At 42.2% G+C, this 22,719-nt stretch overlaps 1 protein-coding gene across 6 annotated transcripts in view; it reads right to left on the reverse strand.

Moving 5' to 3' along the window:
* The window catches only part of TRIO (trio Rho guanine nucleotide exchange factor), a 356,110-nt gene that overhangs the window by 189,230 nt on the left and 144,161 nt on the right, over nt 1–22,719 (reverse strand). For all 6 annotated transcript variants that reach the window (XM_044779483.2, XM_070519854.1, XM_070519855.1 and 3 more), the window contains exons 8-9: nt 16,068–16,199; nt 5,699–5,929 (exon numbers count right to left, since the gene is read on the reverse strand). In XM_044779483.2, the coding sequence (XP_044635418.2) occupies nt 5,699–5,929; nt 16,068–16,199 (363 nt within the window). The remainder of the gene's footprint in view (nt 1–5,698; nt 5,930–16,067; nt 16,200–22,719) is intronic.

Raw genomic sequence — 22,719 nt, forward strand, 5'->3', positions numbered from 1 at the left:
TCCAAGAAAAATCTTCATGTGTCCAGGTGTTATCTGGGAAACTAAAGTTATGTATAGCTTAAACCTAGTTATTGAATTACATAAATTATATGCATACACGCACATGTGCATGCATGTCTTCTCTCCTGTCCAGCTAATGCCCAGCCACTTTCCTCTTAGGGGACCCTGGCAATGTGGCTGGCACTAAATAAATGGGAGTCCCAAGCTGCCTGGTGTTTGTCCTTGGCTCTGCCCACTCCTGATCATCCTGGCTCCTGAGAGCATGTGTCCCCAAGGGCTTGATGACCTCTGCTCCTTGCTCACTTCCAATTTACCCCACTCCCCTGGGCTCCTGCTTCCTGTCCCCCTGGCTCACGGTGCCAGCTCATGTACCCTGCATTCTTGTACTTTATCTGCTTTGAGGGGAGAGGTTACCCATTTTTCCACCCTTTTAACTCCCACCGTTGAACTTGCAGCTCTTTCCGAGCTGTGGTTACTAAGATTACTCTGTCAAGTCTCTTCTGTGTTCACTACACGAGAGGTAATTAAAGCTGGCTCTAAACCCAGCAGGAAGATCAGCAGGCAGGCTCTATCTGCTCTCAGCAGGCTCGCAATACCAAACACATGCCCTCCCGTGCTCCCTAATTCTAATAGAGAAGCTCTCAGAAAAGAGGGCCATCCTCTAACCATTCTTATCAAGACCCACAATCAGAACTGTGATGGGGGGGATGTAAACAGAAGAGAATGTTAAACAGCTAGGGCTAGATGATGATTCTGACGAGTGGGATGAGAAAAACCCACCCTCCTAACTTAATGAGCAAAGGTTAAATAAGTTTCAGGAATCTTCACGTGGAAGCTAGGTCCACTGTAAATGGTGCCAACCCAGAACTCCTGAGCAAGCATCATGGAGAGACGTCTTTTACTGGCAAAGGACAGCAGCGGAGGACTTGAGGTAAAACAAATAGCTTTCCTCACCCTGCTGCATTTATGACCCTCATTTTGCATTCAGGAGGCCACAATCTTCACTTGAGATCTCACCACACTAGCAAAATTCCCAGGCACTGAAATTATCCCTTCATTCCTCAGCCACCCTCAATTCCTCAACATCAAGCAAAGCTCCTGTTCCTTCAGGCAGATCTCCCAGTTCGATTACTTGATTCCAATATAAGGCCAACCTTCCCCTATTCCAGAATAAATGAAGAAACTTTTAACCCCAAAGAATCTTTAATTAGAAAAATTAGGGAATTCCTTAAATTTTTTGATCTCCTCACTCACTTATTCACTCGTTCATTCAACAGATACTGGCATCTACTATCTTAGACACTTGGGAAACACCATGGAACAAAACACAGATTGCTGCCCCTGTGGACCTGACATTCCTGCTCTCAAAGACATCTCCATGATGGCCTGGATGTCCACAGTGGGACTTAAGCTGTCTTCTCACCTTATGTCTCAATTCCTCCAATTCATTCATCACACTGCAACCAGAGCAACCTTTTTAACACACGTGGAATCACGTCATCCACCCCCCTCACCAAGTCAAAGTGCACAGCATACAAGCCCTTCACGGCATGAACTCAGTGTGGAGAAATGGGGAAAGCTTTAACTGTGGCTGTGAGCATTAAGAGAGAAAAGAAATTTCCACCCACAGAGCACCAGTATCAGCTAGAGGTCATACAGACATGCCCCCTTAATCCTCACAGCTGCTCACAAGTCATGCCAGGCCCTGACACCCATCCACTCATTTCCACTACACTCAAGTCAAGGTTCGCTGTCCCTTTAATGGTGTCCCAAAGCTTACAGAAACAAGTCTCAAGCCTTCGTCGTGGAGGTCACCCTTCCAGCACCTGCCCCGCCTCATGCCTCCACACCTCTCCATTCTGCCCACATGGGGCTGCCTGCTGCTCTTCAGACAGGCCCTGCCCTTTTTGTCACTGCTCTCAATACAATTCCTGTTGCCCAGTTTTCAACCTACTGACTTCCTACATATCCTTCAAAGATCAGCTCAAACCCTACCTCTCCCATGAAGATCTTCCTGGCACCCTGGCAACTGTAACTTTCACCTCTGTTATAGAGTGCTTCACTTTCTTTGTAGCCTAAACCCTTGACATTTAAGAAGAATACGGACAAAGCTTTCAGGAACCCCAAATTTCCACAAGTCACTAAAGCATAAATACGTCCTCTTAAAATTCACGCACACAGTAGGGAGACAACACGGATGAGGGTAGCTAGTTTATTTACTCCCTTGCTCTGGGCAGCATGTGACAGACAAGGCTCAAGTTTATGTCTTAGCAAAATTATACCTGACAATAACCAAGGACATACATGCTAAATCTGAGCATTTTATGGTCTAATTTATTAGACTATTAAACATCTACTCTTACCAGACGACAATTCTTGAGAAAAGGAACTCTGAGCTATTCAACAAGTTTCTCTCTCTTCCTCTCAGAGTGTCACACATTCAATTAAGATACTTTGAAAAAAAGAAAGAAGTGTGGACAAGAAGAATCCAGAGTAGACTAAATGTGCTTGACCATTTTTCAGAATATTAGTTAGTGGCCCAAGATCAACCTGGAGGGTGCTCTTCTACGAGACACTCAGGGAGGCTGATGCTCACGCACATGGAGGGCTGCTGGGGGAGGCAGGAGGCTCTTTAGGAGGTCTCCCTGCCCAAGGGGCTGCTTTTGGGGGAGTCAGCCTGCTTTGGGAAAGTGGATTTCCGGGGCTCATTCACCTCCCCGGGCAAGCTGGAGTAAGTGAGTGAATCCTGACAATCCAGGAGGCAGGCAGACCAAAGTGGTGAGTGGGAAAATGAGTTTGATAGCATCCTGATACGGACTACTTCCAAAACTATCATCCCATCTGAACGAGTACAGCAAAAATAAATTATCTTATTGCAGTAAACTAAAGCATACTCTAAACTGAAAAACACTGATTAACAGGAAACCAACTATTCAATCATTCATTTAACCAAACACCCACTGAGAGCTGCTCTAACAGTAAACCTAAGGCAATGGGAATATGTTTACGATTTGGTCAGCAAGAAATATGGCACAGTATGCATTTTATTTTTAAGTTAGCAATGACCAAGGTTAGCATTTGTCAGTAAGCTGGTATGTTATTTGGGCAAGTCTTCCCACTCCCCTAAGCCTTGATTTGGACAAGTGGTAAGAGCTATGCAATAGTAGCTTCACCCACCCCCAAACCTTGGCACCTGACTCCCATCTAAAGCGCCTTCCATAGAGAAATTATGAAATTGCCTTTGCTTGTTATGAAAAAAAAACTTAACCACTAAACCAAAGTTACTCCTATTTTAAAAATCAAACTGCCCATGCCATTCTCCACCCTTTCCTTCCTCAGGGACACGCTGTCAATAGTCTGGCATCTAGTCTTTTGAATTTGTTTCCACAGACAAGCATACACTCTCTTTTGGAGGGTTGTTTTTGACAAAAATGTCATCATTCCATACCTACGGTGGGGTAAGGTGCTTTCTTTTTTCTCAGCAGTATTTACAGATGCCTTTTCATCACCCAAAACAACCCAACAAAAACCACTTAGGGTATCTCTAGTTGGCTTTTTATGTTTTTGCGGATTTTGTTCTTGTCTTTACAAATTTATCTTCTGCTGACAATGTCTGTCTGACATACTGTGATTTTTTCGCACTTATTCTCAGCTTACCTCTCCTGGTCTATTCTCACTATGGCAAAAATTTCCATGTGTTATAATTCCTTGGGTTTCAGAATCACAGTTTTGGTTCCGACATCCTACAGACTCCTTCGAGGTAAAGTGTTTGCTTGCTTAATCCGATCAACTTTGCTCCTTGTTTCACAAGTCATGCCTAGATAGCAATTTCCTGTTTGCATAACAACTCCAAACCATTCTGATCATTTAATCAACAAAACGGTTCTCTTAAAGAGCAAGTATCTATTTTCTATGGAACGCTAATAGGACCATATATGCATTATGTGTATTGCAAAACACTTTCTCCTGCTGACATCCAACCCAATGTGCTGTTCTTGAGAAAAAAAAGCTAGCTTGAAGAAATAGTCTCATAATTATCATAATTATCTTTCTATGTATAAAAATTAATGTTGGCTGTTTTCAAATTCAAGTGCATTAAGTACTTGGCACCAAATTAGATGGCTCGACTCCTCAGCCTGTTTCCAAAGGCTTCCTTTCCTGACGCCTCCCCTGGACAGAAACAGTCCAGTGGCTCATTCTTATGTGACTGGGTGCCCCCAGAAGCCGTGAGAGCTGAGGGGAGAAAGAAGGGAGGCGGGGAGCCCCTGCTGCTGCTTCAAATACAAGTCCAGAAAGTGTGTTGGTCCATGGATGGGTAGTGAATACTTGATCCAAGGATGGAGAGGGAGGGAGGAAAATCCTTTCCTAATTACATTTAAACTATTAACATTTCACAGTTTGTGAAAGTTTCTGGACAATTAAGAAAAACTAATATTCATGCTTTCAACTTAACAATTTCAGTTCTCACAGTAACTCCTAGACATTGACTCCTCCCTCTTCATTTCTTACTCTATATTCTTTCTCTGGCAATTATCGTCTTTAAAACAACATTATAAAGAAGCATGAATAACATCAAAATAATCACTCCTAAGGCACTTTGTATACGCAACCCTCAGAAAACGCGAAAACCCTAAGTAGAATCAAAGCATAATACGTACAAATGAAAAATTATAGAACAATTCAAAGTACTGCGAACTCACCAGATTCACATGTGAAGAATGACGGTCCACGACACAGAGAATCTACGTGTTCATCAGAACACAGCACAACTCTCCACAATCTCAGCTCATTCGCAGAAAACCCACTCCCCTTCAGAGGATGCTTGGGGAGAGTGAAATCTGAGCTCCTACATGTCTGAACAAGGTACCCGGGCTCTCGGACGCCCAGGTTGAAGACAGTGGTTTTGTTCCAGACCCATCACTGCGGCTTCCCGCCAACTCCCCTGGACGCCATGAGCTTCCTTGCAAACCCAAGAATTCCTCATCCCGAGTTCACACCTCATTCACATCCTTGTTTTTTCCCTCTATTTTCAGGCAAGGACACCACTATTATCTTGTTTATCACTAAAGCCATGTCATATTTTACATGCTCCCATAGCATTAATCCTCAAAACCCTGGTAGCAGGACAATCTTCCTCATTCCATAATAAGGAAATAAACAGAATGGGGACTGGGCTTCCTCTTATTTTTGTAACAACAATAACAAAGATATCAACTGCTTAGAAATGAAGAGTCACAAAAGCTCACTTTTCATTAATTAGATGAATATTTATTGAGAACCTACTCTGCATCACAGACTGCACTATCTACCACGTAGGAAGAAAAGCAGGATTAGCTTATTGCTCCTGTAATCAGAGAGCACACAAATCTAAAACTGTAACAACACCCCGGTATAAGCACCACGAGCATTACTCTCACAAATAAACATAACCAAGAATGACGTGTTTCAAGAACAAAACTCAGTCTCCAGTTCAGGCCCTGCGTCATCATGTGTGCTCTGCGCATACTCAGAGCCCAGTTCCGCTCAGCGTAAGCAAAGGAGCTCTGTGTGCAAACGCCTATTTTTACTCCCATCTCTCCTATCTTTATCTTCTACTCACTCCATCAGCACACATACGTCCAGTCTGACGACACGCTCACCTAAACTCTCAGTTCAGCCCAGGTGGTCTCTACGAGGAATAGCGCCACAGGAGACTGACCTGCTGAACATCCTGCTGGAAAACACACAGCTGCAGCCTCTGGTGGAGGCGGACCTTTCGGTGCTGCCAGATGTTTTCGAGCTGCCGCTGGTGGTGCAGCACCTCGTGGATGACATCGAGGACATGATGCACGGCCTTGGAATAGTTGGCAGAGGCCGTTAGGGAATCGGAGCTGCCAGGAGTCAAGGGCCGCTGGAGCTTGTCAAGGAGTGACTTCCCATCCTGGCTCACCTGCCGGCAAAACAGACAAGGGATTATAAACGAGTGATTCTTCAAGATTTGCAGCTTTGCCCAGGCTATTCTGCAGATTCTGTCCTCAGATACATGTGTGTGCACACATGCTCACACATAAACATAAACCACAGTTTTACTCAAACGCATTTTTTATAAAGAACAAAATAAAATTTAAAACAAATCCACCAGTTATCCAATGACACCACAAAACCAAATGTGGTACAACACTAAATTAAAATAAAGGAACATTCAGTATCATAAAACATTGTAGTAGATGCCATTCTCAACAAATAGAACAAACATAGTATTTTGACTTAAATGACATAAGTCATTTGATATAAAATTGCAATCCCGGGTATCTGCAAATTAAAATTTAAAAGTAATAATTTTCTCTTGCAATACTATGTTAGCGAGAATAAAACAATCACAATGGAGCAAAATTTTAATGCTGACTTGAAACCTTAGTTAAAAAAAAATCAATAACCTAGCACCAGGCAATATGTACTTAAACCTTCTGACACAGTTGGATAACAATTCTACTTCACACACAAAAAAAGAAAATCAAAAAGTGCCATTTTATTTGGTTCATTAACTTAAAAAAATAATTTTAATTAAAACACCATCATTTTTAAAATCAGATTTCAGTGCTATACTATGGCAGTTAACTATCTGAAAGCATTCAGACTAACCACAGAAAAGGTAAGGGTGTCATATGGAGGGAAAAGCATGATGTATTTTTCATATTTAAGTGATTCTTAAGACTTATGAATGACTGTGCCAGATGTGGGAGAAAAAATCTGACCCAATCAGACAATAAACGGACATTGTCACGTAAAGGAACATGGTTGTGTGATTCAAGTGTTTAAGTCCGTCCTCTTCACCAGGATCTTTCTGCTCAGATACTCCCCAATCTGAACACCTCCTTGGGTTTCCACGGGAAGGAGGAGTGAACAGGAGCCTTGTGAACAGACACACCTAGGGCTGAGAGGAGAGCCCTTAGCATAGAGGGCAGGGGAAACTGCGTGGGACAGGACAACACAGAAGCCTCTAACTACTGAAAACTGGTGGCACGTGGGAGAGGGGCCTGTGGAATTTTCTAATCTCCTCCTTTGATCCTCTTACAACCTTAAGTTGTGCTGGAATGTAACATGTTTGTTTTCTAATACCTGATTTTGAGAACTTTGAGCGTCTCAGAAGCTTTGCTGACTATTCCTTAGGAAGGCTATCAGCCTTCGTAGATTAAATTGATCTAATACATTAAGATAGCAAAAGTGAAGCAGAAACAAGCCAAGGTGACATAACCAAGACAACAGGGTAAGAAAGAACCAGCTCGACCCCCCAGTTAGCGTCAGGCATGTGTAAAAACAAAAACGGTACAGAGAAGGGTCTTCTAGAGCAGGCTTCTCAGTTGCCCCCAGAAGGCAGTGAAACTTGCATGGGCATTTCTGACACAAGGATCTTGAGGAGGGGAGGCACGGTGACTGATTTGGGGGAAAGGATTTATCGCGATGGATTCAGAGGCAGGATATAGCACATAATGAAGAATTGTCCTGCTTTTTGTAACTATCTGGGCTAGGCTCTATTTAATATATAAGCACAAAACTTTATTCTTTTCTTTTTTGTCTATTCTTAACAAACACTGATTTTTCCAGGAATGCAATCACCACGTTAATCAAAGGAAGGCAGTGCATGGTTTTCTTTGGAATTTACGAGTTGCTCACCATTTCAGAATATCAGCAAGATAACACCATTCTCAGTATTTGAGTCACCAATACAACACATGTCCAGTCAGCATCTGTAGTTGCTATATTCACAGTTCTTTAAAATAATATGGGCAGCACCTGAATATCTAATTTTTTTCTCTTCTATTCTAGCATTTATAGACTGAAATACATTTTATCATAAATCTTCCTTTTGTCTCTAACTTCTATTGTAGTATATACGTAATTTATATATATGTACATATATAAGTCTTATGTGAAGGTATCTGATTACCCATACATCTGATTTCAGCAGGTATCATAAAATTTTTGTTAAACAATGGGGGTACAGCATCTCTTGGGACTGAGAACCAGTGCTCACACATTTCACACTGTACGAGCCTAGAAAAGAATTCCTCATAAATATTTCCTCTTCATTTTACTCCTTATGATACACAGAAATCAGAAAATGTGCACCAGCACATATGATTTAGTGGACACATATAGAAAGATACAGATCAGAATGTGTGGCAGAAACTGATGGCTGTCCCCCAAAAGTTCACTCACCCTTCCTTAATAGCCAAACCCCTACAGTCAAGAACAGCAATACCCCAGCTATAAAACTGCATTTCACAGTATCGCTTCTAAATACTAGTGGCCAACATACAGAAGTAAAAAATGTTAAATAGAGCTTCCAGGAAAGCTGTGTTTAGGAAGCTGAATATACTCATTGCCCTTTGCCTTTCTCCTCCCTGCTGCCAAGAGGCTGGAGCCTCAGCAGCTATTGATGACCCTGAGGCAACCTTAATAATGGTAGCCCACCTGCTAAAAAAGTCAAAACAGTAAGACAGAAGGATCCAGAGATCCCCTTACTAACAGACCTATCACACCAGCCCTGGAACGCCAGCCTTGGGACTTCTTTTATACCAGCAGAAAGTAAACCTCTATCTTGGGCCACTGTTTTAGATCTTAAACCACCAACAAAAAATGACAAATGGGTTCCCAGCCCTCACCAACTTTCCAAAGGCATCCATATGACACCATTAATACTCTACTACTGGGAATGAATAAACAACGTGAGCAATAATATTCCACTAAATCTTTCTTTCCTTGGGTGTCTTTACAACTGTTTCTTGGAACTTGAGAGCAGAAATCCTCACTGGATTTAGAACAAAATGCTTGCTTGTGATGGCAGGGTATGGGGAATGGCTGAGTATGTGAACACACAATTATCTTAATGTAAGACAACACACTGAGCAATGATCCACCTTCCAGGAATTCCTAAGCGGGGATTAAAATGACTCTGTTGGTGCCACTGCTGGTACTGTCATTTAATGATAGAGACAGTGGCAGCAGAAGTGGCAGGAAAGATCCAGGCAAGAGAACACCTGTTGCAATCACGAAAACCAGACAGCATGCAACTCCAAATGCATGTTCATATACAGCATTTCCCCCATAAATCTTTCAGAAATAATGTCATTTTATTTCAGAGTAGCTTTCATAGATTTGTCAACTTAAAAGGTATTATTTAAGCACATAAAGCATACCATATATATTCTAGTAACTTTTAGCAAAATGTCCTCTTTATAAGTACAGTAATATTACGTGGGTAAAAAAATGCTAGAATTTTAGGAAGATTACTGTTCTATTGTATAGAGATAAAGATTTTTAAATGGTATAGAATAACCAGAAGATTAAAAACGTATATAGCAGCCAAAATATTCATATATAAATTAAGTACTTAAATAATTAATATATGCTTATCGTATGTGATGCAGTTCTGGATTTCTTAACCACAAAACCAGGTAAATTAATTTACTTAAGTTCTAAGTTTTGTCTTAAAATGTGTTTGCAGCTTTCAGGCAAACCCCATCCTCTGAAGGGAAAATAGCTGCAGAAAAGAAAAATCAACATTTATCATCAAAAAGCAGGCCCTTTCTGTAATTTTTTCACAGATAATATTTAGCTATTTTTTTCAGGTTCCACTTTTTGTTTTTCTTGGAATACAGTGCTCAGGGACCTGAAGGGCAGTGGAAGTTAAATGTTACAAAGATTAACATTTTATAAACAAATATATGAACTAATATGCTCTAATACCTAAATGAGTTAAGAAACTCACAAGCGTTAACTAAAGCCAAAAAAAGTGATTCAAGTCTGCAAGTTTACCATATCAAAAGTATGTTTGTTCCTAATATTTAAGAGGAAACTTAACTGTTTAAAATCTCTAACAATGGTCTGGTTCTTGCATATTTACTTTTAATCCAAACCACACATAAGATTTGTAACATGGGTCCTTAAAAACATTCCACCAACCCTTGGAGAGACTGCATATCCTTATTTCTGGTACTTGGATCTCCACATTTCCCGTTAAATCAGAGTGCAGCTAAGAGTCTCTAGCAGGAATATTCTTCACTTGCATAGAGTAAGAATGTTGCTCTGATCTAAGGAAAGAGAATGGTACCTGGAGATTATTGCATAAGCTTCCAAAAACCACAACCCAAAGACCAAATATGACCTATGGCATGTCAATTAGGTCCAAATGTGGTATTGTAGACCTAAAAGTGCTAGGAAACGTTACTCCCAAGATATAACCCAAACAGACAAAACATACAAAATACATAAAGGCATAGTTAGAAATGACTACTCTTACTTAGCATGTTGTAAAGAAATGGTGGTCTTTCCTCAAAACTTTTATGAAATGAATTGCACTATTTGCATCAACTCAAACCAACATGCTGTTTTGATCCTTTTGCAGGGCTCGCTCACCACAGCCTACAGAGTGCTAAGCCGGGGAAACACTTCACAGCCACCACCATCCTCTCCAGCTTTTGCTGAAACGATTCTCAAATGAACCTAACAACTTCAAGTTCAGATCTAACAAAGCAAGAAAGAATGACAAAGGAGCAGCACATGGGTACCAGCTCATTTTGTAGCTGTGATTGACACTCTTCACCAAACAGGCAAACGCTTTGTTTTTGAGTCTGGAGGAGAAACCTGTCTTAAGACGGCTCTACTGAGAAGCTGCACCCCAGAATACAGGCCAATGACCTTCTGAACGGCCCCATGTTGGTGGTGGTGGGTGGTGTGTTCCCATGCCCAGGGAGGCCACCCGACAGAGGAAAGTAACATCCTCACCTTCAGAGTTTCTGGCTCCCCTCAGAGATGGCTCCTTCTCCAGGCAAAGTTGTTAGGACAGACCTCTACTAAAGGCTGATTTCTATTTCTTTCAGCTATTAGGGTCTTACTCAAAACCAGATCAACCTAACCATGTTTGACTCGCTGACACGTCTACCTGGGATAATTGGAAAGGAAAGACCAAACAGGAAAAGGCTGGTGCAGCCCAGTTAGTTAAGGCAGAGGGATGCACCCAACACGCATTTCTGTAGGTTCCAGCTGGGTTTGACTTCTTTTGTTCCTATACTTCAAGCCCTCACAGGGCCTCCAGTTTTGGATAAGGACAGAGACTGCTGTACGGTCTGTTGGCTCTGATGCTGTGCCAAATGTTGACTACAGCCCCTGCATATCTACAGCGACGCTGCACCACTTAATGAGACTTTGAAAGCAGCGCTTTATACAAGTTACTCTGCAGCAAGGTAGCTGAGCCTCCACGCATCACAGATGCTTTCAGTACGTTTGCTATCGAGGTGACTCATTTTACTGTTTGTTTTCCTGCATGCCAATAACACTAATCATGCCATCACCCAGTGCCTTAAAAAAAGGAGCTCGACTCACTTCACAGGAAGCGAATCAGTCATTTCCATGAGGCCCTGCTGAAGTAAGTCAGCACCGTTGTTAAACTGAGAAACCGATGCAGGAACTAAACCCTGAAGTCACCTTCTCCTGCTCCCAGAATCGCCACGCGCAGCTGCGGTGGCAAGGACCCTCCGCAGCAGGGTGGACACAGTACACAGTCTCACTCACAATTCAGATACTCAGTGTTTAGGTTTACAAGACGCATGGGCACACTGAGAGAACAATCATTCGTATGAATTTAGTTTGTTGAGAAAGTAGTTAATGAGTTTGCTTGCTTAGAATAAAATGTTAAAAATGACCGCTCTACAGGCTGTTCCTAAAACTAGAGCTTATCCCAGATGTTTATATGGCTTCACTCTCCTGTGGTCCCCTACATCAGACAATATTAGCCCCACACCCAGCAAGCTGAAGCAAGCCAATGTTTACGAGGCACAGGTATGCTCCTGTGCTGAAACACAGACAGGAATAACACGGGACGAGTCTAATTAAAACACAGAAAAGCAGGTGTTCGTGTCCCGGAAAAAAAAGGCTGGGAAGATTTCCCACTGCAAACTTGTGTCATCAGAGACTATAAACTGTAGACACCCTTTAAGGAAAAAAATTGTGGAAGGAAGGAAGGAGGGTGGGAGGGAAGGAGGAGAAGGAAGACAAAAGGAAAAGGAAGAGAAAGCCCTGCCTATAAACATTCCTATTCCTAAATAACCCTGTATCCATAGCAGGGCGCAGTAATTTCCGTGGGATGACTGCCTCCTGGGCAGACCCAGGACTGTTCAGAAGAGGGTAGGAACGTGTCTCAGTGCGTGGTCTGTGAAGCATCTGCACCAGAGTCCCTGGATCACTAGGGAAACCCACTCAAGATGGAGATTCACTATGGGGCAGGGGAGAGGATGAGAAGCCGCACTTTTAACCAGCACACTCAAGTTAGAAAACCACTGATTTAGGAAAAGAAAAAAATCACTTAAAAAACAGGAGCAGCCCTTACCTTCCTGTCTTTCCCTCCCCTCCTGGCATGGAGAAAATGGTGCTTAGGGTCTGAGGGAGTGAGGGGGGGGGTGGAGATGCCAACACAGGTGTCCTGGGCCAGGCTTTCTAAGGAAGTGGATAGTGGGGGTGCGGGCTAGGAGACGCCAGAGAGAATGGTTGGGAGGCTGAGAAGACTGAGCCAAAAGACTAATTGAACAAATAAGTTAATATACTGAGGATAAAAGGAGCCGGGTTTCTTGCTGTCTGAGAAGCGATTTATAAACAGAGAAAGGGGAAGGCTGGAAAGAATCCCAAGGATTGGATTAGAAATGGAAGTACCAGTGTGGGTACTTAAAATATGCTTAAAATGTGATTTAAAATAGAGATAGACACAGACAGATACAGCCACAGTTGTAGATGTGTGTGCATATGTGAAGAATGGATGGATGGGGACATAGCCACATGCACGCGTTTCCTGACTGTCCACTCAGAGGGCCTAGAAGCACTGACACCCCACAAGCAAACAAGCACTCTTGAGCACCCAGATCTTAGTTTCTAACATCACACAACACTCCAAGGAATCAGAACTTCTTGGTGAGACGGCTGATCTCAGGAGTGCGGCAGGGAAAAGTACAAGATGAGCCTGGGAACTACTTGTGCTAGAAAGTAACTCACAAATAAGGACATATTAAAAAAAAACCAGAAAGGGGCTCCCGCTGGCAAATGTGGACAATTTAGGCATCAAAATATAGTAGTAGATTACAACCCATTGACTATAAGATTTTGTAAATTCATACTGAAATAATAAATAAATCGGGAAGAAAGGGAATAAAGTTCTTCCTTGCAGAAGTTTACCTAATAACTATAGAAGGAATAAAAGAAATAAGTGCCCACCATCAGACAGCCACTACCGAGGTAACTGACACGGGCAGGAATCACCAGTGGATGCTAACGCTGTGAGAAGAAGTCTGATGAAGAACAGACAACTGTGTTACATCAGTGTAGCTCCCCACAAAATGCCCATCAAAGACAAATTTTTAAATGGTGACTTTACATTGGAGAAACCTAGCATACACCAAGCGGTCAAGGTTAATGTCACCAGTGGTGGGGGGGGTCAACATCCTGTATCCCTCCTGTCAGCCCACGAGGAAAACTGGATGGGCTAGCAGGTTGAGAGTCATCCTACAGCATACAACGTCTGCACTCTCTAAGACTGTCAATGACTTGAGACAGAGAAAGACTCAACAATGTTCCACTGTGAAGGAGACCCAATGAGACATGTCCACTAAACATAACGCATGCTGTTGGACAGCATCCTGGACCAGAAAAGGGCAAGAGGAAGAGCTGGAACAGTAGGAAATATGATGGGTCTGTGCGTAGGATGCTCGTGTTGTACTATCGTTGACGTATTGACTAGAGAGAGGGGTGTACGGGAGACGACAGAGCAAAGGTGGTTAAATTGGGTCAAGGGAACGTGGGAGCTCTCTGTTCTGTTCTAACACTTTTCTGTAGCCTGAAACTATTTCAAAACTTAAATAATTTAAAAGGCAAGAAAACACTCCTTCTGTCCTGCTGCAAGTCTTCTGTTCATCCAGCTCAAATTACCGTCTCCTTGAATTTACAGCTCACTTACAAAGATGGTCTTAGGCTAAAAATTGTGGTTTAAGACCTCAGCCTGGGAAGCTATTTACTTGTATAAAATTATTTTCAATTATCATACTAATTTAAAATCTAATGAAACTGGGCCACAGGTAAAAATAAGTTCCCACGTCAAAATGTCCCCATTTTTATAGAATGTAGTGTTAACAGTGAGAGAATTCTGTACTTTGCTAGAAGTGAACTGGCCAGCTGGGCTGGAGGATGACACTGGTCAGGTCAGACTGGTTCTGAGGTAAGTCCTGTAGGCAAAGACTGTAGCCCAGCTCCTGCCAATCACCTTGTCAGTGGCTATCCAATCCCACAGTGGTCTGGAACCTACGACTGCAATCGCAAAGCACCTCCTGGGAAAATCATGAGTAAGGAGATGAGCGAAGGCCTAGTTACATCATGGATAACAGGATCACTCACTTTCTATATTACAGCTCGAAATTAGACAATGCATAGAGATGATGCACTAGGGGAAAGAACTTACCGTTCTTCGGAATTCACATAATCCTCGTGAATCAGTGTGATAAAAAATTACAGATCTGTTCAATTTGCACCTTTATTATAAAAAAGGCTATCATTTATTTATACAGTTCCTAATAAACTAGATAGCCTAATTAGCCAATAAACACTGTATGCAAAATTAAGAAGCATAATACAGAGTTGACTATTTTTTAATTCCATGGACAACATAAAAGAGTGCTAAAAAAAAAAGGGGGGGGATCTTGTTAGGCAAAGAGGTGGCTAGAAAAACAAACACGTAGATATCAACTTTCACGGGAAGAAGGTTTGACCACATTCCAAAGTAAATATCAAAGCACACCACACGTCCGTTTACCTCACCCAAGGACACTAAGGGGTCAGGAGACCTGTTCCAAAGACAGGAGAGTGACAGCTGTTTGGTGAAGCAGGAAGTGCCAGATTGCAATGCAAATAGCCAATCTCTTCCCCACAACTTTGACAAGTGTGGACATGGTTCAAATCAAGGAAGACCTAGGTTTAAATGTTTACTAAACATAGACTCTGCGTCCAGCTCTCTGCTGGGTGCTCGCAAGTGTTTTCTTACTAAAGTCGCATAGTAATCTTTCGTATTAGCACTTCCTAGCATAGACGCTCACTACCATAGGAGAATGGAGGAAACCCTGCCGAAAGCAAGCACACGCAGAATTCCGACCCGCTCCCCACTCACCTCCAGGAATTTCACCACTATCATACAGGTGGACTGGTCCAAAGGGCCAGATGACCAAGACATGGACAAGGGTGACACACCTCGACCCATGTGTAGTTGTTGTCACTGTGTCTAGCACGTGATATGACACAGAGGCAGCAGAATGGTGGCTGAGAACATAGAGCTGGCTAGCATGGGTCCATGTCCCCACTCCACCTCCTACAGTTGTTGAGCTAGCACAAGTCACTTCTCCTCTGTGCCTCGGTTTCCTCATTTGTAACAGTGGGGCTAATAACAGTACATGTCCCAGAGCTGGGAGCATTAAGTAAGTGATTCATAAAGTCCTTATAACAAAGTCTGGCACTGAGGAAGGTGGCAGAAAATAAACAGGGACATATTAAATAAACAATTTACCCTGAAAGAATAAAGAAAATGCCACATTTTGACTCCTGGAACAGCAAATAGCTTTACATACTTCAGAAAGCAGTGTGTACTTTGCAACCCAGGACAGGAGGCTGCATCAACTCTTCCTCTTTCCTACAAAGCTTCATTCAGGAAGACTAACTTGAGTTTGACTAGACTAAATAGCGTGCAAAATACGTATTTCCTAAATATATGTAAACAAGAAGACTGGAATTTCATTTATTTTAGCAGATGAAAATATAAGCACTTTAAAAGAAATCCACAAATGTCACAGGGCCGTGAAAAGGCTGCTCATTGCCCCCATCCTGTTTTACTTACTAGCCCTCCCCGCCCCAACTTGAGGTCAAAAGTTACAATAAAACTGCAGTTTAATTCGAAATCTATAAGCTTTTCCTAAGCTAACAAAACTTCGAATCTTTCAGCTTTTGGTGCTATGACACAAAAATAACGTTGCTTTGCAACTGAAGCAGCACTGAGCACTTACCTCAGAATAAGCCAGGGTGATGTGCTCATAGATCCCCTGGTGGTGATGAATGGCGTCCTCCAGGTCCTGTAGCTCCGATGGAAGGTCCACCTCACCACAGGCTTTACACCACGAATCCACATTGCTCATATACTTGGAAGGTTAAAAACAAAAAAAGATTATGTCTATCAATGACCATCTGTATTGACACATGACTCTTTTTTAACGTGGTTTTGAAATAAGCATAGTGGATTCTAAGGTAGCATGGTTGAATGTCCATCTCACATGGCATTAAGGTGAGTTCTCAAACCGGATTCCCGAACTCCCCCCCGCCGGCCCTCCAGCTGAGGTTCTGGCAGCACTGGGACCCAGGAACCTGCTTGAAATGACGGCCTCAGGTGATTCTGCGGTCCACGTCTGGGAGCACAACTGGAGCAACTCGGCCTCGCACTCTCTGTTTTGGACATCCTGGTTAATTTTCCCATTCCACATCTGAATCCATGTTCCCAACTGCCCTGTGCTGCCAGCCATGGAGGACACAGAAGCTTCGTCCCCCTACCCCTCAGCCTCAGCTGAACAGCAGGGTGCGGTTCCTCTAGGAGCTGTGGTCCAACCTTCCAGGTTTCCTCTTACATGAGAATGCTAATGGAAGATATCCAAAATCCTTTACCTAACATTGGGATGAGCAGCTGGCCCATTTTTCTACCTTTCAAAAGCAAATACACGCAGGAATTAAAAGGAGACCAAGTGAAGGTGGCCTAAACTCCCTAGCTGTGCCCACTGACTCGAAGGGAGGCCGCGGAACCCCTCAGGTCCTTCCCACTTTGCATCTGCTGCAGGCGGCAGTCCCAGGCTGCTGCTGCCAACTAATCTCTCCCCAGTCTTCTCCCTGGCCACCCCCACATGCCCAGGATTCATCAATAGCTGAGAACTCACTGCCAAATTTCCTGGGGAGATCCTATCAGCATCCATCACGCTTTAAGTGTCAAAGGCAAGCAGCAGAAGCCCCAATTAAAGACGCTAATTCAATTAAGCCAGACCAACACAATTCCCTGGGTTTCACGAACTCTTTTACTCCAGTTCCTCACTGTCTTTCAACTTACCAGGCAATGTGGAGGGTGACTATTTAAAACAGAGTAAGTGACCTGCCAGGCAGGAAAAGTGCTATGATTCTCTTAAAATATATATATTAGAATAACTTCCCAGGTACTTAGGACATTTTTAGGAACTTAAATAAATCACCCAAGTAATAACTCTTCATAAAAATTCCTTTATTATTAATGTATTGGCTCAGAAAAATATCAGTATGCAAATCTTAGGGCTTGAAACCAATTCATTTGGCCATCGGTGTCACCTGATAGCACATGGTTTCTGATGGTTTCAAACAGGGACAATCCTCATTACCCTCTCCTCTGGGGCCTTCCCAGTACCATCATCAAGGCAACAAGAGTGGTCATAAAACTACTTTACACCTCTCCCCGCTGCATAAATTCACGTCTGACGACTTAGGCATGTTTCTAAGTATTTCCCGGGTGGAGTGTTCTAGAAATGTCAATTAGCTCAGGCTGGGGGGTTCTAAGTGTTCTTGATCTCCATTTCACTCTATCTTCTTCCATTACCACATTTCACGCCAATTATTAAATTATTGTAAACCTTTTTCAAATATGAATGACAGAGGTTAACCATCATCATTAATAAGTCATCAGGTCAAGTCAGCAGCTAATTGCTTCTGCACACTGGCCACCACAAAAGGCCCAAAACAAAGCAGAGTTACAACATCTTCTTAATAAGAGGCTAAATTGCTTCTGATAGAACAAGGTGAAAACAAGTTTTAGTTATTTAATACTTCACAATAAGCAGAAGTGTCAGACTAATATACCACTGTATCAAAATGACTATTAAAATAGATTTAACTCCAATTTTCTGAAGCAATCAGTAAAAAGAAACATTCAAGAAGTTTTAATATATGCCTGTAGTAACAGTGACTTACTTACAATTTCTTAAAGTATCCTAAGAAGGTACAGATTGATTACTCTTACCTGAAAATATGTAGCAAGGTTCTAAATACACAGGGAAGGACGGTTGCCACACGGAAATCTTGAGGAGAAAGGATTCTGCACGTCTAAATTCACTCGGTTAAGATATCCCAAGGACAGAGAGAAATCTGGCCTTGGTTTTACAGGGGCTTTTGCACAAGTGTAATTTTTGTCTTTTATTTATGAGACGGGGCGAACTCTAGGCTCTGAATGCTTTCTGAAAGGCTGAACACCCAGAAGATCTGAACGGAGTGCCACCAGAGCACCAACCCCATTCAGAGAGCCAAGGAACAGGGTGTTAACAGGTATTCCACAAAGAAAAGGCACCCTGGGGTCAAGTTTGGTGTCAAAGTTCAACAGGTACCTGTAGAATAGAACCTCTTAGAGCCTTTTAATATGATAATATGCACTGTGAATATGGGGGGAGGGGACACTGGCATGTCTGTTTAAAAGTTCTCTGACCACTCTACTACACCCCATATCCCCTACACATACCTATTACCGTCCTGAAAAATACAGTTTGGGATTGCAACACCGGGAGAACGTCTAGCACAGAGCCTGACACTTTGTAATCGATGAGGACTGATGATGGTTACTGTACTCTGGCAAGAGCAGAGCAGCCAGTTCAGTCTCTGATGCTGTTAAGTGCTCAGTGAAACAAAATACATAAACATACAGCATCTGGCCAGACTGGCGGTAAAGACAGGAGAGTGCAAGAGAACTAATGAATTCAACTCAAGAGCCGGGATCAGAATTGAGAATTCTGATGCTCAGCATAATGGTGACTTTTTTAAAGCATTGCTGAATATAAGATGACAGGAGTCTGGGTCAGCTGGTTTGCAAAACTGAGGCAAGCAGATGAGGGAAGAGTGACTAATATATGTTTTACAAGGAAAGCTTGAATAATTAATTAGCAGATTTATTTTCATAAGCATGTATTCCACTACTCTCCATCTGCTGAGAGTGGGGGCTTCCAATTTGGGAGCAGCTCAGCTCTCTGGCCTGTTCTGCCTCCCACCCAGGCGAGCTGGGATCCTCGCAGCGAGGAATGTCACTCCCACCCATCTCCCACCCCCACCACCTAGTGAAGGAGCGGCAGCTGAGCACAGGCAGTTAGCTCGATTTAGGAGACAAAGAAAAGAGACCTCCTAGAATGTGAACTTTTTAAATATTTATTTAGAGAGGTTTTCTCCTCTTCAGAAAAATTAAGACTGGTTGAAAAATTATTCATGTACATGAATTCAAATTTCAGAGTTTCCTTCTAATTTCCTCATTTTCTCTTTTCATTTCTAGAAAACATTACCCTACTTTTCCTTTTTATGTCATCATTCTATTCCCTGAGTCTTAACCAACACACTCCCTCTCCTGGTTACTCTAAGGGAGATGGCTCCCATCTCTGCCCAGGGAAATCACAGGCGGATGAAGCATTTCCACTTGTGAATCCGGCTCTGCAGCTCCAACAGAGTAACCTGGAGAAGACAGGTTTGGTTTGAACCAAAATATGCCAATGATCACTCCAAGTATCTTAAACCTGCTTTCATTAATACTTTTTTCTTTTATATATATGCATTTTTTATTCCAATTCCCTTCTATTGCATGAAAATCATGTTTTTGTTTTACTACAAGCCAAGAATTAGGCCTATACTTTTAATAAAGTGAAACAACATTAAAATGGGAGCAATTCCATGCGTATTATTTGCCATAGAAATCCAAAAGGGAATACTGAAGCAGTATTCTTACTGTTTTCCTCTGAATTTCAACCCAGACTTATGATAAAATTATCCAGCTGATAACTAGGATAAGTCATGTTTATGGTAAATGTTACTTCTAAATTTATAAGAATATTAATGTAATTGCTTTGTTTGTGGAAATGTGCTACTATGTCAGGAAGTAAAAGACCTTCATGAACCTCAATGAAAGTCCCAGCTTTGGGAACACAGACAAATCACTGTCCGAACAGAATATCAGGACAATAACACCATGAGCCTCTTTACTTCACTGGCCTGACTGAAAGACGAAATGAGAGTTTGTGTTAAAGAGCTTCGTAAGTTTTAAAGAACTATACAAACACTGGTTGTTACTTTCTTTTTTGGCTATTATCAAATTACAGAGGCCCCTAAAGTGATAGATAAAATAAGGTGATCAGATTTCTGGTTTGCTCTAAAGGTAAAAACAGAACTTTCTGCAGTGATGGAAATGTGCACCTGCACTGTCTAACAGAGGAGCCACTAGCCCCAGAGTGCTACTGAGCATCTAAAATGTGGATACTGTGACTAAGAATGTGAAAATTACAATATTTTATTAATACATTTTATTTAACTTCAAGGAATTTCAATAACCACATGTGGTGACTGGCTACCATATTGGACAGCACAGCTCTAGATCATTTTTTTCTAACAGAAAAATTGGAGATTCTAAGGTATAGTAAAATCAAGTTACTCTGATTCTTTGTTTTATAAAAATGTAATTCTAATAACATTTGCTATCAAAGCTTCCTAATATAAAGAGCCTGTCCAGTGGATACACCACATGACCCTAAATCACGTCCACTGGTGAATGGCTAACACAGTGGTCATGTCTCCATACTTGCAAACTGATCCTCTGATACCATACACGCCTTCACTGGAGAAGAGAACATGAGAGGGAATGGATGGACAAGACATCTTTGGAAGACATATAGTCTATCAAGTGTCATTCTCATCTAGTTTTAACCTTAAGATTTATGTTTATAAAACCACAAGCAAATACGAACACAAGAACCCCCACAGAGACAGAGGAGTGAGGCCGGGCAGCTTGGCGCACACAACTCCCTAGCTGGGAGCTGTCATCCTTATGGGGAAGGCCACTTCCTTTGGTAAGACCATTGACCACTGGCTCACATTTGAGCTCTACATCCCCTTAATCAGATTTAAATTCTTAACGAAAATTCTGTATGGGGTTCAAAGAGGTGGCTATAATGGAAACCTAACTTATGATGTCCAAGTTTCTGGTCCTTTTCCTAGTGAGCTTATGAAACAGCTGAAGCACAACCGGAAGGCAAAGCTTCTAGAAAGAGAAAACAAAGTTGACCTGTTCCTGTGATTGCTGGGAAGAAGAAAACTACTTTAATAGGAGTGGTGTTCTATGCATTAGAATTTCAAGGATCTTACTTTGATCAGTGAAGGGGAAGATACAGAATACATTTTTACTTGAGGGTAAGGAAACGCTTTCTGGAGACATCCCAATATCCCCTCCGCACATTTCAGTTGCCTGGGTGCAGGCCTCATTACCTCAGTCAAGGTCCATCAGAGATGCCAGGCCCCCGCTTCACCAGGCAACTCTGTCCCTAAGCTTGTATTTGGCTTCTTCTCTGGCCACTTGATACACATGGAGACTTCAAGCATTGTTATTGTTTACGCAAGATCCCTCAAAATTCTGTTCAATAATGTATTCATCTAGTTTAGTTCCCTTCAAATCCAGAAATTACACCCATTCATTTTATCCAAATAAAAACACCCCAGGCTCTTTCAACTTTGCTGCAAGTTTGAAATTTTTGATAATAAAAAAATTGTGGGGAAAGAATGCCCCATGGCATCCACATTTCTAGATTATTTTCAGGCACATCAGAGTGGCAATTAATCTTATGGGTTTATTTACAATTCTAAATCCCACCATGCTTATGAAAGAGATTTTTCCCTACGTGTTATTATGCTTCAGATTATCTGTCATTCACCCAAGTAGCTCGTCTTGTTTCAAATTTATTCATATCATACTGATGTACTTTTCTGGGGGCCCACTACCAATTTACACACTCTGAGCTCAACGGGGTTGCTGCAGCCTACACTACGTTACCCTTCCAGCTGGCACATGTGCAGGCACCACACAGCTCCTCTTCCCACTCACAAAAATGTCCAGTGAACAACACATCACCACCCTGGACAATCATGGGGACCAGAGGTAGCCACAGAGTCCTGGAGACAGTGCTGTTTTATGCCAAAGAGGGTTCGTGTTACTTTAAAAAAAAACTGTTTTTCTGTGTGAGTTTTAATTTATCCTTTATCACAAAACTAGTTAAATGCATGAGGTCAGTAAGCAGAAAAACCTTCCTACTGAAACCTGGAAGTCCCTGCTCACAGCTTTTACATGAGGCTATTAAGATTTTTTTTCTCTTTATATTTCACTCCGTTTCCTCTCTTGCTTCATACTTTAAAGGTTTCTGGAGTTGAGATCACTACTAATTAGTGTCTTGTGCAACATTCTAGCTGCCTTGCCGAAATCCCAGGCAAGCTGGGGCCTCCATCTTACCTTTACTGACTTCACTCCTCAACAGACACTGTTTCTAGATTAAAGAGATAATATTTCCTTCTTAGAAGCATCAGTGCAAATCCTTATGACTATAGTTTTTTCCCCAAAAAAATTATCCCTGAGAAAGCTTTATCAACAATTCTCCTTTAAAATAAGGCAACCACTCGCCCCATGGCTAAAAGTTCCTGTGCTTTTTCACCACGTCTTGAAAATGTATTTCACTGCCCAGCACACCTTCTACTCCCAACGTTTGAGTCACGAGCTAATCCCTCTCCTTCTGCCACACTCAGAGTGTTTTTTTAAGCAAGTCTGCCTGAGGTGCGGACTGCGGAGGTGTGGGGAGTGTAATGGCA

The sequence above is a fragment of the Equus asinus genome, chromosome 10 (assembly GCF_041296235.1).
Source record: "Equus asinus isolate D_3611 breed Donkey chromosome 10, EquAss-T2T_v2, whole genome shotgun sequence".
NCBI lineage: Eukaryota > Metazoa > Chordata > Mammalia > Perissodactyla > Equidae > Equus > Equus asinus.